Source organism: Colius striatus, chromosome Z, assembly GCF_028858725.1.
Source record: "Colius striatus isolate bColStr4 chromosome Z, bColStr4.1.hap1, whole genome shotgun sequence".
In the NCBI taxonomy this organism is placed as follows: domain Eukaryota; kingdom Metazoa; phylum Chordata; class Aves; order Coliiformes; family Coliidae; genus Colius; species Colius striatus.
This window is the reverse complement of record NC_084790.1, coordinates 2383038-2401011: the sequence shown is the minus strand read 5'-3', so window position 1 is coordinate 2401011 and position 17974 is coordinate 2383038. Positions and strand designations below refer to the sequence as shown.

At 43.4% G+C, this 17974-nt stretch overlaps 1 protein-coding gene across 1 annotated transcript; it reads left to right on the top strand.

The window, feature by feature from the left end:
- Nucleotides 1-581: 581 nt before the first annotated feature.
- Nucleotides 582-17766, top strand: DHX8 (DEAH-box helicase 8). The gene is made up of 23 exons (XM_010195501.2): nucleotides 582-729; nucleotides 1086-1171; nucleotides 2212-2284; nucleotides 2725-2810; nucleotides 3999-4108; nucleotides 4195-4506; nucleotides 4806-4950; nucleotides 5639-5842; nucleotides 6304-6391; nucleotides 6729-6826; nucleotides 7328-7475; nucleotides 7837-8018; nucleotides 8158-8352; nucleotides 9209-9394; nucleotides 9877-10087; nucleotides 10394-10575; nucleotides 11218-11358; nucleotides 11589-11744; nucleotides 12538-12675; nucleotides 13066-13194; nucleotides 14174-14370; nucleotides 14483-14662; nucleotides 15703-17766. Exons 1-23 carry the CDS (start codon nucleotides 618-620, stop codon nucleotides 15920-15922), a joined length of 3579 nt encoding a protein of 1192 aa, XP_010193803.2. The 5' UTR covers nucleotides 582-617; the 3' UTR covers nucleotides 15923-17766.
- Nucleotides 17767-17974: the final 208 nt, after the last annotated feature.

The following is a 17974-nucleotide window of genomic DNA, read 5'->3' as shown; positions in this document are numbered from 1 at the left end:
AAAAGGGGGTGTTGAGCCTGGAGGAGGCTGAAGGGAGACAAGAGCCCTCTCTGCAGCTCCCTGAGAGGAGGCTGAGGGGAGGAGTGGCGGCCATCTTTGCTCCCAAGTCACAAGCGACAGGAGAAGAAATGGGCTCAAGCTGCTTCAGGGGAGGTCGAGATTGGAGCTGAGGCAGAACTGTTTCCCTGAGAGGGGTGTGAGCCCCTGTGCCAGGCTGCCCAGGGAGCTGGGGCAGTGCCCAGCCCTGGAGGGATCCCAAAGACACAGAGCTGAGGGCGGTGGGTTAGTGTGAGGGCACTGTTGAGGGCAGAACTGGGACTCCGGGAGCTTCAAGAGCTTTCCCAACCAAAATGATTCAATGTTTTTCTTTTCCTACGACTTTCTCCGCGCAGAGTCCCGCGGGTGACCGGTGACCGACCCAAACCCCGACCCCGGCCCCGACCCCGCCGCCGCCCCGGCCCCGCCCGAGGCGCCTGACGCGAGCCCCTCCCCGCAGCCGCTGCGTGACGCGCATCGCTACGTCACTTCCGCCGCGCGTCTCCACCTCACTTCCACCGCGCGTCGCCACGTCACTTCCGCCGCGCTCCTCTGCGTTGTGCTCGGCTGAGGCAGCGGCCATGGCGGACCCGGCGGCCGTGGAGGAGCTCGCCAAGCTCGAGTACTTATCGCTGGTTTCCAAGGTCTGCACCGAGCTGGACAATCACCTGGGCATCAACGACAAGGACCTGGGTAAGTGAGGCGGGCTCCTGCCGGGGCTGTGGCGTCTGTCGCGTCACGCGGCCTGAGGGCGGTTGCGGGGAGGGCTGCGGTAGCTGTTTCTGTCGGCCAAGGACGCGGGTTTCGAGTTCAGGGGATTAAAAACACACACTGCGCCTTGATTGTTCTTCAGAAAGACTTGTTGCCAGAGTGGAAAAGAAACAAATGCTTCAGTCCGGGCTCCTGCAAAAGGGAACGTGGCAAGCGGCAGGCTGCCTTTCCCTAGGCAGATGGACATAACAGGGGAAGAGCTTTTATCCAAATATGAAGCGATTATGTTGTCTTTTTATTGCTTGTTCTAATTCCCTTTCTGCTTTGTTTCTTCGCAGCCGAGTTTGTGATAAGTCTTGCCGAAAAAAATACGACGTTTGACACGTTTAAAGCAGTTCTTCTGAAGAATGGCGCCGAGTTCACTGTAAGCCAGATGATATTTATGTGTTCTTCTTGAGTTGGGGTATTTTATGGAGCTTTTTGTTTTAAAAGAGAGAGATGTGAGGAGTGATTAATGGTTTTCCTCAGCTTGCTCCCCGTTCCCGAAGGAAAACACAAAACAACCGAGGTCATTTTATGCGGTGCTTTATTGAGGGCCCTAGGGACCTGAGGACTAGTGTCCAAAGTCAGAGCCCCCACTAACAGAAAATTTTACAGAGTTTATATACTTCCACAAATGATTACTTCATCAGGTCCCCGTGATGTTTACTAGTTTTCTTAGACTTTAGGATTATGTCGTGCTCTTTCATGTAGTTACTTGAGACTATGCTTATCTGAATCCACAACCAGAAATTTCCATAGATAACAAACAGGTAACATTCGAGATAACGATTTCTTTGAGAAAAACAAGATTCAGCGTTCAGCATTCTTCACTAATCTCTTTGCTTTGTTTAAGCAAGAATGCACAAGCTCAGCATGCCCCACTAGTTCCCTAGAGTGCTAGGTTACATCAACATACAGACCTTAGCCTAACTACTTCTAACTTTCCATATACAGTAATGCTAACAAGCTGGAAGATGATGTGCTAATTATCTGTTGAATATCCCAGCCTCATCAAGCCATACCTGCCCCTCCCTCTCTCCTCTTCTGAAAACCTTTGTAGTCTTTCCAAAGATTCCTTCTGAGGACTTGAAGTGCTTATTGTCTCCTTGAGCATATAAAATGTAGAAGAAAGAGCTTTTCCCAAAAGGAAATGCTGTCCTAAGTGGTGGTTCCATGCTGGGTTCACAAGTTCCTCAGGACTAGGTGTAGTTGTGTGAAATGTGAGTGATTAAAAACAACAAGTAGAATGGAATTACCATCATCGATTTTGGATTGAGTATTTTACATCTTTCTAGGATGTAGTTCAGTGAGACCTTCTGAAAATGAGCATGTGTCTTCAGAGTTGGTCTTGCTAATAACCTCTCACTTGTGCTTTCTAATAAAGCAAAGTCATTCCTTAAAGTATTTTCTTCACTTTTCCAGGATTCCCTTATTAGTAATTTGCTGCGTCTCATACAGACGATGCGACCTCCACCAAAACCGTCTACAAGCAAAGGTACACATCATCTTGTTGTTTTTATTGGTTCAGTGTAAGAAAGAGAAATAAAACTCTTAGGCTCTTGTAGTTTTTGGCAACGTTTGGTGAGATTGATGTAGTTATTGTAGTTTTACAAGGCAGGATTTTGTCTCTTATTGTTGCAGTGAGAGTCTCTTGGTTGTTAGTGGTAGAGTAACAAAACTGTGTAGGCCCTAGAAACATACCAAGTACACTACTTAGAGATAAATTCTTCCTTTCACAGATTCATTAATATCAGGATTTTGTTTGTAGGAAGGTAGCATTGTAATCTGTTAATTGAATCTCTGTCAAATCTGTATCAGTGTCTGCATTCAGGTGAAAGTGAAATTTTGTGGTGAATTACAGAACACTTAAGATTGAGACATTCTAACTCTTCTAACTTTGTGGTGTTTTTTGTTTATTTTAAATCTCACAATCAGAGACAGCTGTCAAACCCAAATCAGAGAAGGAAAAATTGAAGGAATTGTTTCCAGCCCTTTGCAGGCCAGACAATCCCAACATCAGGGTAAGGTCTTAGTTTCAGCTTTCTTTTATGACTGTATGAAAACTGTCCCTTGCTTCTTGTTAATCTGAGTGTCTGCTGCTAATGTTTGGATAAAAGTGGACTATGAGAAACAAAATACAGAGGAGGCAGAAGGCTGGCAGATCATTAGCAAGAGATAGCTGTTCCAGCAATTAATCCGGGGGGGGGGGGGGGGGGAGGGGGGGGGGGTGGATAAGAAGGTCTGTTGGCAGTAGGTGGAGAGAGGTTCTCCTCCCTCTCTGCTCAGCCTCAGGCTACATCTCAGTTCTTGGGCCCCTCAGTTGCAGAAGGACAGGGAGCTGCTGAAAAGTTCAGTGCAGGGCCACAGAGATTATAGAGGGAGTGGAGCATCTCCCTTGTGCTGAAAGGCTGAGGAAGCTGGGGCTCTTTAGTTTGGAGGAGACTGAGGGGTGAGCTCATGAATGTTTATATATACATCAAGGGTGGGTGTGAGGAGGCTGGAGCCAGGCTGTGCTCAGGGATGGCCAATGACAGCACAAGGGGCAATGGGGACAAGCTGCAACAGAAGAGGTTCCAAAGCAACACAAGGCAGAATTTGTTCCCTGTTGAGGTGAGGGAGCACTGGCAGGGGCTGCCCAGATGGGCTGTGGAGTCTCCTTGTCTGGAGCCATCCCAAACCCAGCTGGATGAGTTCCTGTGTGCCCTGCTCTAGGTGGTGCTGCTCTGGCAGGGGGGTTGTACTGCATGATCTTTCTAGGTCCCTTCCAACCCTGTGAATACTTGCAAGATGAAGCTCATCCTCTTGGTAACAGGATATTTGTAACCTGGCCTTTCTTATATGATGTTCAGAGTAATGATGGATTTGGAAACAATAAAAATTCTGGATGTTCAGATGATATTTAATGCTAAAATATGATGCACTTTTTATTTTATGTATCTGTAATAATTTGGGATCAGAGGTGAAAGCAGACTTGTCTCAATACTGTGGTAAAATAGGAGGATATTTTACTCTCTTTTGTATCACATATTATGTTGTCTCATCTTTTCTTATCTGATATTCCTTCTAAATAGATACACATAGAATCACACAGAATGGTAGTGGTTGGAAGAGACCTCTAGAGAGATCATCTAGTCCAGCTTCTGTAGATTAGTTCTCTGTGACAGACTTTTTAGTTAGCCTTTTTACAGAAGGATTCCCTGTTCTTACAGAATATGCTGGATGAAGATGATGTGAAGGTGGCAGCTGATGCACTGAAAGAGCTTGAAGCTCTGATGCCTAGTGCAGACAAGCACGACAAGCAAAGGAGCAGTGATCACCGGTAGGTTTCTAGTGTCTCTTTGATGAGTATTGCTTGCTCACTCTGTTATCTCTGCAATTTCTCACTTGTAATGTTTGTTTGTTTAGGGCAAAGAAAAGGAAGAGGAGCCGAAGTCGTAGCAGGGACAGAAAGAGAAGGCACAGATCTCGCTCAAGGTCTCATTCTAGGACTCGGGATAGGAACAGGGGAAAATCCAGGTACAGGTCAAGGAGCAGAAGTCAGAGTCCCAGTAGGGACCGTAAGGAGCGAGAGAAATACTCTGAGAAGAGCAGTGAGAGATGGAGAGACAAGCACATAGACCGCCCACCACCCGAGGAGCCTTCCATTGGAGACATTTACAATGGCAAAGTCACAAGTATAATGCAGTTTGGATGCTTCGTGCAGCTGGAAGGACTCAGGTACCTTTTGATATTCACAATAAATCTGTTACTGTTCCACCTGACTTCTCTTTTCTGCTGGTAACTTGAGGTTATGCGGTTACAAAAAGGGAGGTTGGGTTTTGATGCCCAAATGAAGGCTGGTTCAGAAAAAGAAACTTGACAGCAGGGAATATTCTCCTTATAAAAACCAGTGTGATGAGTGTACAGGAGCTGTCAGTGGACAACAAAATCCTTTAATCCAGACTCTAAATGAGCTGAAAGATAGTTAGATAAATGGTGTCTAACATCTCATGCCCCTCTGTCTATTGCACCTCCAGGAAGCGTTGGGAGGGCTTGGTCCACATCTCGGAGCTTCGACGAGAGGGTCGCGTTGCCAATGTCGCTGACGTTGTGAGCAAAGGCCAAAGAGTAAAAGTCAAAGTGTTATCCTTCACTGGATCCAAAACCAGCCTGAGCATGAAGGTATGGAAGACATTCTATAGCATTTATAATAAATAGGGCTTGTGGTGTTCTTTAAAGATTAATGTCTTTTTTTTTTGCCATTTTTTTTCTCTTTTTGATTAAAACTAATACATAAGGCTTTCATTTAATGGCAATTAACTTTAAAAACAGAGTTACTGTTCAGTATTTAAGTGGCACCTTTTCATTCCATTTCTGTAAGTTCTTTTTGATGTAACATTTTTAACAGTTTTTTTAGCTTGATGTTTTAGCTAAATGACAAGGCAAACTGTTGCTGTGTTTGTCTTCCTTTGTCAGTATGACAGAAACATTTCATTTTAAAGGAAATCACTGCCATTACCAGGACAGGATGGAGTGTTCAGGCCTTGGGGGAGTGTACTTGCCTCATAATACCAGCTAAAACAAAAGATAGCTGCAAAGTAGCTTGTTTCATGGATGGGTTGTTGTTGGCAGTAATCTGCTTGAGAAAGGTACTCTGAGAAACATTACAGAATCACAGAATCTTAAGGGTTGGAAGAGACCTTGAGAGATCATCCAGTCCAACCCCCCTGCCAGAGCAGGACCACCTAGAGTAGATCACACAGGATCTCATCCAGGTGGATTTGGAATGTCTCCAGAAAAAAAGACAAGGATCAGTGTTAAGGAAAAGTCAAGCATATGTAGAGCTAATTGATCAATCAATCTAATGCAGGATGTTGATCAAGACACTGGGGAAGACTTGAACCCAAACCGCAGGAGAAACCTGGTTGGAGAAACCAATGAAGAAATCTCCATGAGAAACCCAGACAGACCCAGTCACCTGTCCCTGGTGAATGCCCCAGAGGTAGAGGATGACAGCCTGGAAAGGAAGCGCCTCACCAGAATCTCAGACCCAGAGAAATGGGAAATAAAGCAGGTGTGTGGTTTGTATTTGTATATTAAGGAATTTAATGAATACAGGTCCTTGATTGGTTGTGTAATTTACTCTTTACCTCTAAATTGCTGCCTTCTTGCAATTTGGACCTTCTGACTTTAGTTTCTAATTATGAAGTTTAGCCCTGCTTTGAGGAGGAGGTTGGACCAGATAACCTCCAGAGCTCATTCTCAGCTGGGGATGTCACCATCCAATAGTTGGTATTTGATGACCAGTGCAGTGCTGTTTTTAAACTGGTTGTGTTTAAAACAACAAAAGGACTATTTACTCAGATAACTGGGTGACTTGAGGAGAGATGTGCCAGAGTGTAGGACCATTCCTTGGTCCTGAAATGAAAACATTCCTTTGTTCTTGTTTGGCAACAGCATTGAAACAGATCTTGTAGGCACAAACTGCTTTTTTTCATGGGGACAAATTCATGCTGTTACTTGTTCTCTTCCCAGATGATTGCAGCTAATGTGCTTTCCAAGGAAGAGTTTCCTGACTTTGATGAGGAGACTGGGATTCTTCCTAAAGTTGATGATGAAGAAGGTAGTATTTCCAAGTAGTCTTTTTGTTGTAAATTCCTTGTGTTTTTGGATGTATTTTGGTTCAACAAAGAGATGATCATGATGATTATATAAATGAATGTGAAGCATGTCACAGTTTGCTATCATCTTAAACAAATGGAAGAAGAGTTTCTCCAGCCCTTTCATTGGTGACATGTTTGGATGTGTCCTGCCTGTACATTGTTTTAAATTATGGTGTTTTCATCTAAGTACATCATAGTGAAGAATACACAGGAAGTACTGTTTGAAGAGGTACTTCTGTGTACCTGAAAAATGACAAATTTAACTTCTTTATAAAAAGTATCCCTTGTGATTTTCAGATGAGGACCTTGAGATTGAGTTGGTGGAAGAAGAGCCACCGTTCCTTCGAGGTCATACTAAACAGAGCATGGATATGAGTCCCATCAAAATAGTAAAGGTAAGAGAGTTCCAAGACTGAAACCAAAATATTCAATTTAATTAAAGAAATATTTGGAAATTTAACAGCCATTTTTCTGCTTGGACATTACTGAGAGCCCCTGAAGAACATTACCACTGAACTGAAGATCCTTTCTTTATTTATAAAACTGGATTTTAAACTGGTGCCAGTGAAGTGGAATAACAGAATCAAAGTGAGCACCAGCAACCATTTCACATAGTGTGTTAGAACATGCTTTCTCTGTTGTGCTTTTTCTTATCTTTGGAAAGTAGAAGATGGTAGAGGAGTAGTTAATTTTCATAATCTGACTGGATACTGTAGGGATGCTCCAGATTAATCATGACCATAGAAGTTTATGACCTGGGTAATGGAAATAGCCTGGAAGTCAAACAGATAAAAAGTTAACATATTTTAAAGCATCTTCAGAAGACTCTTCTGAGGCACACTGATGATAAGTGAAAGACTGGGAGTGCTTGACATCTTCTTTTTCTTGCTTTGCAGAATCCAGATGGTTCCTTGTCCCAGGCTGCAATGATGCAGAGTGCTTTAGCTAAAGAAAGACGAGAACTTAAACAGGCTCAGAGAGAAGCAGAAATGGATTCTATCCCCATGGGACTCAACACACACTGGGTGGACCCCCTCCCTGATGGTATGTCTGAACACCTCTTCAGTGTGAACTGTGCTTTTTTGGGTGATAACAGAGCAGTTGGTACTGTCTTTAAAAGTAGGCATAAAAGAAATGATTTTCCACTGAAGTGGAAATAGGAGTGTCCAGGGAAATGTAAAGGATAGCTTGCTATCCATCAAGGATGCATTACTAAAAGCTGTGATGGATGGTGAAGCAATTTTTTACATGGAGCTAAATGTAATAGCAGGAGTATACATACAGGATGTAAAGAAAAACCCACAAGTATAGAAGGCAGGGATGGATAATGGAATGGTAGGAACAGGATCATCAGGATCTGTGCTGTGTGAACCTAGATGTAATGGTGGAATTGTTTCTTTTCTAGTGGATGGAAGGCAAATAGCCGCAAACATGAGAGGTATTGGGATGATGCCCAATGATATCCCAGAGTGGAAGAAACATGCCTTTGGTGGCAACAAAGCTTCTTATGGTAAGAAGACCCAGCTTTCCATCATTGAGCAGAGAGAGAGTCTCCCAATCTTCAGACTGAAGGAGCAGCTGATACAAGTAAGGCTTTTGAAATGGCATGATTTTTGGTCTGGTAACCTGGAGCAAGAGCAGTAGATGCTCAGTCTAGTCCTAGAGAGACTATATTGAGTTTGTTTCTTTACATTTTAACAAATGTATCTGTTCCAACCTTTTCTAGGCTGTGCATGACAACCAGATCCTGATTGTTATTGGAGAGACAGGATCTGGGAAGACAACACAGATTACCCAGTACCTGGCTGAAGCAGGCTACACGTCAAGAGGAAAGATTGGATGCACTCAGCCTCGCAGAGTGGCTGCAATGTCTGTTGCAAAGAGGGTGTCAGAGGAGTTTGGTTGCTGCTTGGGACAAGAGGTGAATTTCCATGCTGAAGAACATGCCAGAATAAGCTTGAGGAAAAGTTAGGAAAGATCAGTTAGGAAAGATTGATAATAAACTAACCATGAGCCAGCAATGTGTCCTCGTGGCCAATAAGGCCAATGGCATCCTGGGATGCATCAAGAAGAGTGTGGCCAGAAGGGAGGTTCTTCTCCTCTACTCTGCCCTGGTGGGGCCTCATCTGGAGTCCTGTGTCCAGTTGTGGGCTCCTCAGCTCAAGAGGGACAGGGAAGTGCTGGAGAGAGTCCAGTGCAGGGTCAGCAAGATGATCAGGGCAATGGAACATCTTTCATATGAGGAAAGGCTGCGGGAACTGGGGCTGTTTAGTCTGGAGAAGAGACTGAAGGGTGATCTTATTAACATTTATAAATATCTAAAGGCTGGGTGTCAGGAAGTTGGGACATCTCTTTTTTCTATGGTAGCAACAGGACAAGGGGTGATGGGATGAAGCTGAAACACAAAAAGTTCCACTTAAATATAAGAGAAAACTATTTCACTGTTCAGGTGAGGGAGCCCTGGCACAGGCTGCCCAGAGGGGTTGTGGAGTCTCCTTTCTTGGAGCTCTTCAAGACCCGCCTGGACATGTTCCTCTGCAACCTGATATAGGTGAACCTGCTTCTGCAGGGAGGCTGGACTGGATGATCTCTAAAGGTCCCTTCTAACCTTACCATTCTATGATTCTATGATCAGTAAGGGTTTGCTTGGGTGTCCATGTATTTGTTCCCTTGTAGGCTATAAAATGAGCTTGCAGAATAACCAGACTGGGAATTAATGGTGCAAATAACTTAATTCAGTAGCTTTAGTTTCTGTACAACTCTTTGTTTTCCTCTAGGTTGGCTACACCATTCGATTTGAAGACTGCACTAGCCCTGAAACTGTTATCAAATACATGACAGATGGTATGTTACTGAGGGAGTGCTTGATAGACCCTGATCTGACCCAGTATGCCATTATCATGCTGGATGAAGCCCACGAGAGGACCATACATACAGATGTGCTCTTTGGACTCCTCAAGAAGGTAATATAGCATTTCATTTTGATTGCTTCTTTGTCCTTGGTCTGCTGTGTATGTATGCACACAGGGAAAGTCAAGGTGTCACAAGTTCATTCCTGTGCTCTGAGAGTCAGTTCTGAAGCAAAGTTCCTAAGGGTTTGGAGTCCAGATTTTCATAGGATGAGCATCTATGTGAAGACAAAGCAAGCAAAATTCATCAGAAACCATAAGAACTGGCAGTTCAGACTGCTTGTAATGATGGATGAGCAGAGGAGTGTTCTTGTTTTGTTCTTTAACAAAAGCTTTCTGATAGGTGCTGTTAAGAAATGTTTGAAATGTGAGCTTAGTGGCCAATTGTTTAGCATTTTTGGATGCTGGGTGAACTATCTCTGTAGTCACGAAACCACTTGATACTACTGGTCATATTTCTCTCACTTGAGTCAAATGCTCTATGTTAAAATTCCCAAAGGCAATAAATGACTTGAGAACTTTCTGTCCTGCTGTAGACAGTGCAGAAGCGACAGGATATGAAGCTGATAGTGACATCAGCAACGTTGGATGCCGTGAAGTTCTCTCAATACTTTTATGAAGCCCCAATCTTCACAATTCCTGGCAGAACATACCCAGTAGAAATTCTGTACACAAAAGAGCCAGAGACAGATTATTTGGATGCAAGTCTGATTACAGTAATGCAGATCCACTTAACAGAGCCACCAGGTGAGTGGTCGGAGGTTATCAGTGGTTCAGGGGTCTTTCTATAAGTCAGGGATCATGTATTAGTAACATGAGCCAAATGCTCTCAGCACTGTCTTCTGTTTCCAAATGCAATAGATAAAATGCTGAGGAAGTTGGTTGAAAGACTGAAGTATGTTGCTTCTGGCAAAGAGTTGTTGCCCAGGGGCTAGTAAAAGTTGGGGATGTTCTTGCTTTAAAGGGAAAAGGTGAGGAATGGGAATGTGGTAACGCAGGAGTTGTACTGAACAGAACTGATTCTGTGGATGTTTTCATTTACTTCCTGTGTAGGTGACATTCTGGTGTTTCTGACTGGTCAGGAAGAGATTGACACTGCCTGTGAAATCCTTTATGAGAGGATGAAATCTCTAGGACCTGATGTTCCAGAGTTAATTATCCTACCAGTATATTCAGCTTTACCCAGTGAAATGCAAACCAGGATCTTTGACCCAGCCCCACCAGGAAGCAGAAAGGTAATTTCAGCTGAGTGTAGCTTCATCTTCTGCTGATGCATTTTAATAATGGAGTGTATTACACTGCTTATATGAAGCTTAGAGCATGGTTTTGGTTGTGTAGGTGCCCATAGATGTTATCTAAACATTTGTAAATGTATATAAAATCATTTGGTGTAGCACACCCCTGGGTGGGATCTTATTGATGTGTTTTTTAATGCTGCCTTTAAAGAATATTAACTTTAGCAAAATGTAAATGCAGTTCCTTTTGCATGGATTGAAATTTCCTGCCAAACAGCTAGTGAATATCTGGAGACATATCCTCTGGAAGATTATTCTCTAAATATAGACTGTGTTTGAGAGATAAGCAAAGATTCTTCCTGCAGTCAGTGCAGCCTGCTTAGAAACTTTAGTCTTTCACTCGCTCCTTTTAATTGTTGTTTTTATCATGTTCTTTCCCATATTGCTCAAATCTAAGCTAAATACAGATACTTTAAACCATCTTTGACTGTACTTCCTGTTCCTCTGTGAACACATTTCCCCTTTCAATGTTAAATGACAACACTTGCATTTGTAACAAGCTGCTTTTATCAGGTAGAATGGATTGTTTGAGCTTTGGGAGCCAAGCACAAATCTGGTACTGAATGCACCTGTTGTTTGCAGGTTGTCATTGCCACCAACATTGCTGAGACATCTCTGACTATTGATGGGATATATTATGTAGTGGATCCTGGCTTTGTAAAGCAGAAAGTTTACAATTCCAAGACTGGAATTGACCAGCTGGTTGTTACACCCATTTCACAGGTAAGCATTCTGACTTCTTTTTTTCTCCTCTTCTTTTTCATTTCCCCTGATAATGTTTATCGTGGAAGCAAAGTGAGGCAGAGATTCCTTGAGGCTATACCTAAGGAATACATCCTTCCCTGGGTTATATTGGAAATATCTTTCTATATAAGTAAAATAATGAATAATTTTTTCTCCTTTTCACTTGTGCTTGTTTGCACCTGCTTACTGAGATACCTTCTTACCTTTAGGCTCAAGCAAAGCAACGAGCAGGAAGGGCTGGGAGAACAGGACCAGGAAAATGCTATAGGTTGTACACAGAGCGTGCTTATCGAGATGAAATGCTGACCACCAATGTGCCTGAAATCCAGAGAACAAATTTGGCTAGTACAGTGCTTTCCCTGAAGGTGGGTACTTCACCAGCTTGTAGCAATCCAACATGATCGTGTTTCAGTGAATGAGCCTCAGCCTTTATGAGCCTTGTGAAGTACTTGTGTAATTTTACATCCTTCTAGTTGAACAGAGGCATTACATCAAATGAAATTCTCAGGCACTGAGCTTCCTCCTGCATTTCTCTTTTGAGGGTTGTGATGTTGAATGTCCACCTAAATTGTGTCTCTCAGCTGCACAGAACAGTTAGTTGCAGGAGGTTTGAGAAACAGGAATGTTATGGGCAGTACACATTTCCTATGTGTGTTACATTTATGTTGTTAACAGATGTTAGAGTGGTTTTTTATCTGTAAACATATGTATCTTCTAAGTGTGTACCATCCCTCTAGGAGTCTGCAAACTGGATCTAACCCAACACACAGCAGCTAAGGGAGCTGCTGCCTTTCTGGGAACAAGGGGAAGGGTGGAGACATAGTTAGTGTCCATTGCAAGTGTCAAGCCACACTGGTTTACAAGGCAGGAAACCAGCATTCAGCCTATGTCTGTCCTCAATTGAATCCTCTTTCTTGAGAGGTGTATGGGACTGCACCACAGAAACAAACTGGAAAATTGAAACCCATGGGCCAGCATGGGTTGTCTCAGTGTAGAAGTACAGCCATGTAGCCCTGATGGTGGTTACAGACAGGATAAGGCCATGAGGCTGCTATTGCCTGAAGTTCTGTAGTGCCTCACTGTTTGATGATTCTGTATCTCTGGAGTTTGGTGTTTTCCTTCTCAGTGTTTTGAGTTTTCTCCACTCTCTCTGTCCAGGCTATGGGCATCAATGATTTACTCTCCTTTGACTTTATGGATGCTCCCCCAATGGAAACTCTCATCACTGCCATGGAGCAGCTGTACACCCTGGGGGCTCTGGATGATGAGGGACTTCTCACTCGACTTGGGCGCAGGGTAAGCAAAACAAAACACTTGTTAGCACTGAATGAGTTGCAAATATTTAGAGGGTGACCTGAGAGTAATTGTATAAAGACTTGATTTGCCTTTCCTATTATTCTCTTGTGTTCTGTTGTTAGCTTTTCACTTACCATAGTTGTGTAACTTCTGCTTTTTAAGGAGCAGCTATTATTTCTCCTTGTTCTTTAAGGTTACTTTTATGAATGTCTAAACATTTCCTGTAAGTGTTGAAGTACTCTTCTCATAGTGAATATAGACAAATAATTTACTTTGTGTTAAGTTCTTCTGGGTAAAGCACGCTGCTTTGGGAAGGAAGCATGGGAGAAAAGACATTGCTGTCTTTTGCACTGAAATATTGCAGACCATCCTGAAACAGGTTTCTTGCAGATGGCAGAATTCCCCTTGGAGCCTATGTTGTGTAAGATGTTGATCATGTCTGTGCACCTGGGATGCAGCGAGGAAATGCTGACAATAGTCTCCATGCTCTCTGTACAGAATGTATTCTACAGGCCAAAGGTAAGGAGTGCGGCCAAGAAGCAGCAGTTGTCGCAGTTTGGGTGGGTTTTGTTTGCCTGCCTTGGATGTTAAGAGAGGACTGAGCATATTTGCCAAAACAAACCTGTAGCTTGGTTAGACTGTGTGTTACGTTTCTGATACAGCTTTTGGTTAAGCATCCTGTAGCTGTGGATGTTGGTGGTCTCTCTGCAGGTGGGAAGATGCAAGTTACAAGTCTCACATGCTTTTTGGTATTTCCTAAGTAAACACATACAGCACTTAAAACAAGTCAGTCCCAGCTCTGAATGTATTTCTTCATGACAGTCCTATCCTGAGCTGATTTAAGTCAGCAAGGAGCAGACTATGCTGTGGTAGGATTCCTCAAGAGCAGGCTCCTCTTGAATCCATTATTTCTTCATTATGATGGCCTGCTGCCATTTAGTTTCTGAACTTCACTTTCCATCTAAGTAGCCACAGCATTTGATTAACGTTTTATCTGCAGATGGGAGAAGTAGGGAGATGTGGGGAGGTCAATGAGGTCAAAGCTGCTGCTTTGTTGAGGAGTAATTGAGGTTGCTTCTAGAGCAATGAAAAACTAGTTAGTTCAATGCACACATATACTTCCTACAATATTAGACATTTGCTTTGAAATGTCCTTTGAAAAATAGGGACTGAAGTGGAATAAAAAGTAGCAGTTAAGAAAACCAAGTTCTTAATCTTTTCTAGTCAGAGCTCTGTCACCTTTAGGAGAGTCTACATGAGGTCTCTCTTTGGTGAGTTCTAGGCTTTGCTTTCATAAAGGGCTTAGTCAGAGTAGTCCCAGGGACCTTTAGATTCTCATCACTTGGTCCTTAGTCACTCACCACTCCAGTTTTGTGTTGTCTTCTCAGTTCTGCATTATCTGTTTCTTGGTAGACTTCAAAAGTCTCCAGGGAACATGTTGACACAGGGCTTGTCTTGACAGTGTGGATCTCTGATTGATACCTCCTTTATGTGTTAGGATAAACAAGCACTTGCTGATCAGAAGAAAGCCAAGTTCCATCAGACAGAAGGTGACCACCTCACTCTTCTGGCTGTCTACAATTCCTGGAAGAATAATAAGTTTTCAAATCCCTGGTGCTATGAAAATTTCATTCAGGCTCGATCCTTACGCAGGGCACAGGACATCCGCAAGCAGATGTTGGGCATTATGGACAGGTGAGCACATCTAGAAGGAAAAGTGACTTTTTCTTGGGTGTTCTTCCACCAAAATGTGCTAATCTGGTATTGGTAGCTGCACCTAAATCTAGAGAAAACTCTTGTCTGACAGGCACAAGCTGGATGTGGTATCCTGTGGGAAGGCAACGGTTCGTGTCCAGAAGGCCATTTGTAGCGGCTTCTTCCGAAACGCGGCAAAGAAGGATCCTCAGGAGGGTTATCGGACACTCATTGATCAACAAGTGGTTTATATCCACCCATCCAGTGCTCTCTTCAACAGGCAGCCAGAGTGGTAAGGAAGGCAGTATCATCTGCTTTTTCTGTTTCAGCTCAGACCTTACAACTGAAAAGGTAGTGGCGTGCACTGTTTGTGCACAGATCAAAGCCCAGGCTGCTCATTTCTCACCAATGAACAGAATGAGAGAAGTTTCAAGTCTACTTTTGGCTCTTTCTGCTTCTAAAGTTAGTGACCCAGCAGAGATGAGAGTGACTTTTTGAGCCAAAGCCAAGCCTAAAGTTCTGTATTTCTGTGTTTGTGATGTGACTTTAAAATGGTGAGGGCTGAGAGAAGGGAGAGAGAGGGAAGGAGCAGGGAGGGAGAGAGAATTGTTATGAATAGTTCTGTGCTGAAGGGTAAGAGAGGAAAAAGAAGATAGCTTTCTGGATCATTCTTTCGGAGCCTGAAATGGAGTTTATAAGGAGCTTTATGCTGAAGAAGGGTCAAATGAAACAGACTGCCCAGGGAGGTTCTGGAGGCTCCTTCCTTGGAGGTCTTTGAGACCTGCCTGGACACATTCCTGTGTGACCTGATCTAAGTGGGAGCTGCTTTGGCAGGGGGGTTGGACTGAATTATCTCTAAAGGTCCCTTCCAAACCTCACCATTCTGTGATTCTGTGAAATGGAGGTAAAGGGGAAAATGTAAATACTCCAGCCCATATCTTATCAGCAGGATCTCGACCAGCTGCAGAGTTGGGCACAGAGGAACCTGCTGAGGTTCACCAAGGGCAAAGGCAGGACAAGAGGAGATGGGGTGAAGCTGGAACACAAACAGTTCCATTTAAACACAAGGCCAAACTGTTTCAGTGTTGGGGTGAGGGAGCCCTGGCCCAGGCTGCCCAGGGAGGGTGTGGAGGCTCCTTCCTTGGAGCTCTTCAAGACCCACCTGGACACGTTCCTGTGTGACCTGATCTATGTGGGAGCTGCTTCTGCAGGGGGGGGTTGCACTGGATGAGCCCTAAAGGTCCCTTCCAACTCCCACCATTCTGTGATTCTATGCTCTATTCTTGTTCAGAAGAAACCCTGATTTCCAAAGTTGCCATTGCTTTTTTGCAGGGTGGTGTATCACGAGCTGGTCCTGACCACCAAGGAATACATGCGTGAGGTGACGACTATCGATCCTCGCTGGCTGGTGGAATTTGCACCAGCTTTCTTCAAGGTTTCTGATCCAACCAAGCTGAGCAAACAGAAGAAACAGCAGCGTCTGGAACCCTTGTACAATCGCTACGAGGAGCCCAATGCTTGGAGGATATCTCGTGCCTTCAGACGACGATGAGCCTCGTTCCCTCCTGGACTCTTCATACTTTTATACCTTTCAGAATGGGATGTTGCAGCTGTCCTGAAACCAAGGACGTTTCTGTTAGAAGCTTACAAAAAAATGAGTATTTTCAGAGATGAAGCACAAGGGGGCAATGTGGAATCATGTCAGCTGCCCTCCAGATTCAACAGCTGCCTGACAGATGTCCTGGATCTCCTCGATGTGTTGCATCGTTTCAGAAATGGTTCTTGAATCACTTCTTTAGTTGTTCCTCTTCTAGGAGACAAAACCTAAGACTCAGAAATCTGGGCACTGAGCTGAACAGCATCAAAAAGATAATTGTTGAAGAGTACTTGTTCACTAACCAAACTATTCTGAATGACCAGACAAATAGAGACTGGAGCAGTTAGTTTCATTGTCCTGCTTGAAGGGATTTATTTCTACTTCCACTCTTGGACAGTGGCTGATTTTTAGGAGCTGCTTGTTCTTCATTTTTCCCATTGTGTGCAGTTTCCTATCCAGACTTTTATTCAAGCCATCTGTGGTGAGACATTTGACATCTGTGGCTTTGGGATAAGGCAGGAAAAATGCCTTGAAACCCAGCTAGAATGTCAGTTACACTTGGGCAATGACACAGGTCAGACTGCAAGTATTATCCTTCATCACCATCTCCTGTGTGCTGAAGGCTCGTCTATCGCACGCTAATTAACCACATCCACTCTGTATCACGGCTCTGTCTGTGTCCATAAGTGGTTACAGATGTTCAGACTTTCTACACAATGTGTCACGTGTTTTATTTCCACTTTACAATGGTTGGTGACATCACAACTCACGGCTTCTTGTTTTTGAGGGAATATACTCTCTCAGCTAAATTGTCTGTAGAACAAGTTCCTTGTTGAAAAAGAAACAGACTACACAGTGTGTCTTGTGTCACGCTGAAGCTATCTGGAAATGGGTTTTTTCCCCTGTTACAAACAGATGAAACTTATTTGACTCCATAGCTGCAGCTACCCCATTTCTATTGCTTCACTTTTTTCTTTCCCAAAGCTGAAATTGAAATGAGTATGAGACTATCTGGTTGTTTTACACCCTATGAACTTGGAAGAATGTTTCACACTAAGAGGTAGCTGTAATGGAAATAATGTTTCAAGTCCACAAAGGTGAGCAGGGATGTTGTATATACTGTTTTATTATGTTGTAGAAATGCTCTGAGCTTCGTAAGGTTAAATACAGTTATAAAGTTCCTGAGTTTGGAGGCTTATTTTTTTTTATTAAGACAGTTGTGCTTTTGAATAGTCTTCCAAGCATGTTTTCCTTCCACGAGCCCTGAGCTGCATCTGTTGCTGTTTTCTATGAAAACTTGTACTGGACTTTTCAAAAGTCAGCTGAATGATGTAAAAACAAATGTGCACGGTGGAAGTCCCAGTTGTACAGCATGTTTGGAGGTGTTGCTGTTCCAAATTCATTTTGTATTTCCTTCTCTTTCTGACACTCTTGGGGATCAACTGAATGAACAGTTATCTGGTTTGTGTGTGTGTTATTTCTTTCCTTGGTGTAGCTTTTTCAGTAATATCCTAAAATTCCAGTTGTGGAAACTTTCCCATGTTGATCTCAGCTGCTTGCTTTGGGAATACTCCACATCCAAAACCATGAAGCAAGAATGCTGGCTTACAGACTTCAACCACTTAACACTTTTATGGTTTTTAAAGCAAGTTTTTTGTTCAACCTGTTACTTCCCTGAGGTTTCTGAGTATAACACCCTAATGTCTTCTGCTGATTCTGTGGGTTTTAGTTGGTATATCTTGTGTAAAGACCTGGAAATCGGGATTTTACCTGATCCTTGAATAAAACCACAGACTTAACATTTTATTCTGGCAGTACTTAGATCACTGAAGGGATGTTTTGGCCCCTTGGCTGGGGAGGATGTTCCTTGCGTTCCAAGTGCTTGTGTAACACTTGGAACCTGCCTCTGTCTAAATGAACTGCGTGATTCTAAATGATATCAACTGTAGCTCTTCTGGTTCTTTTTTGACTCTGCCAAGTTAATGTGCTAGAACTGCTAACACAAGT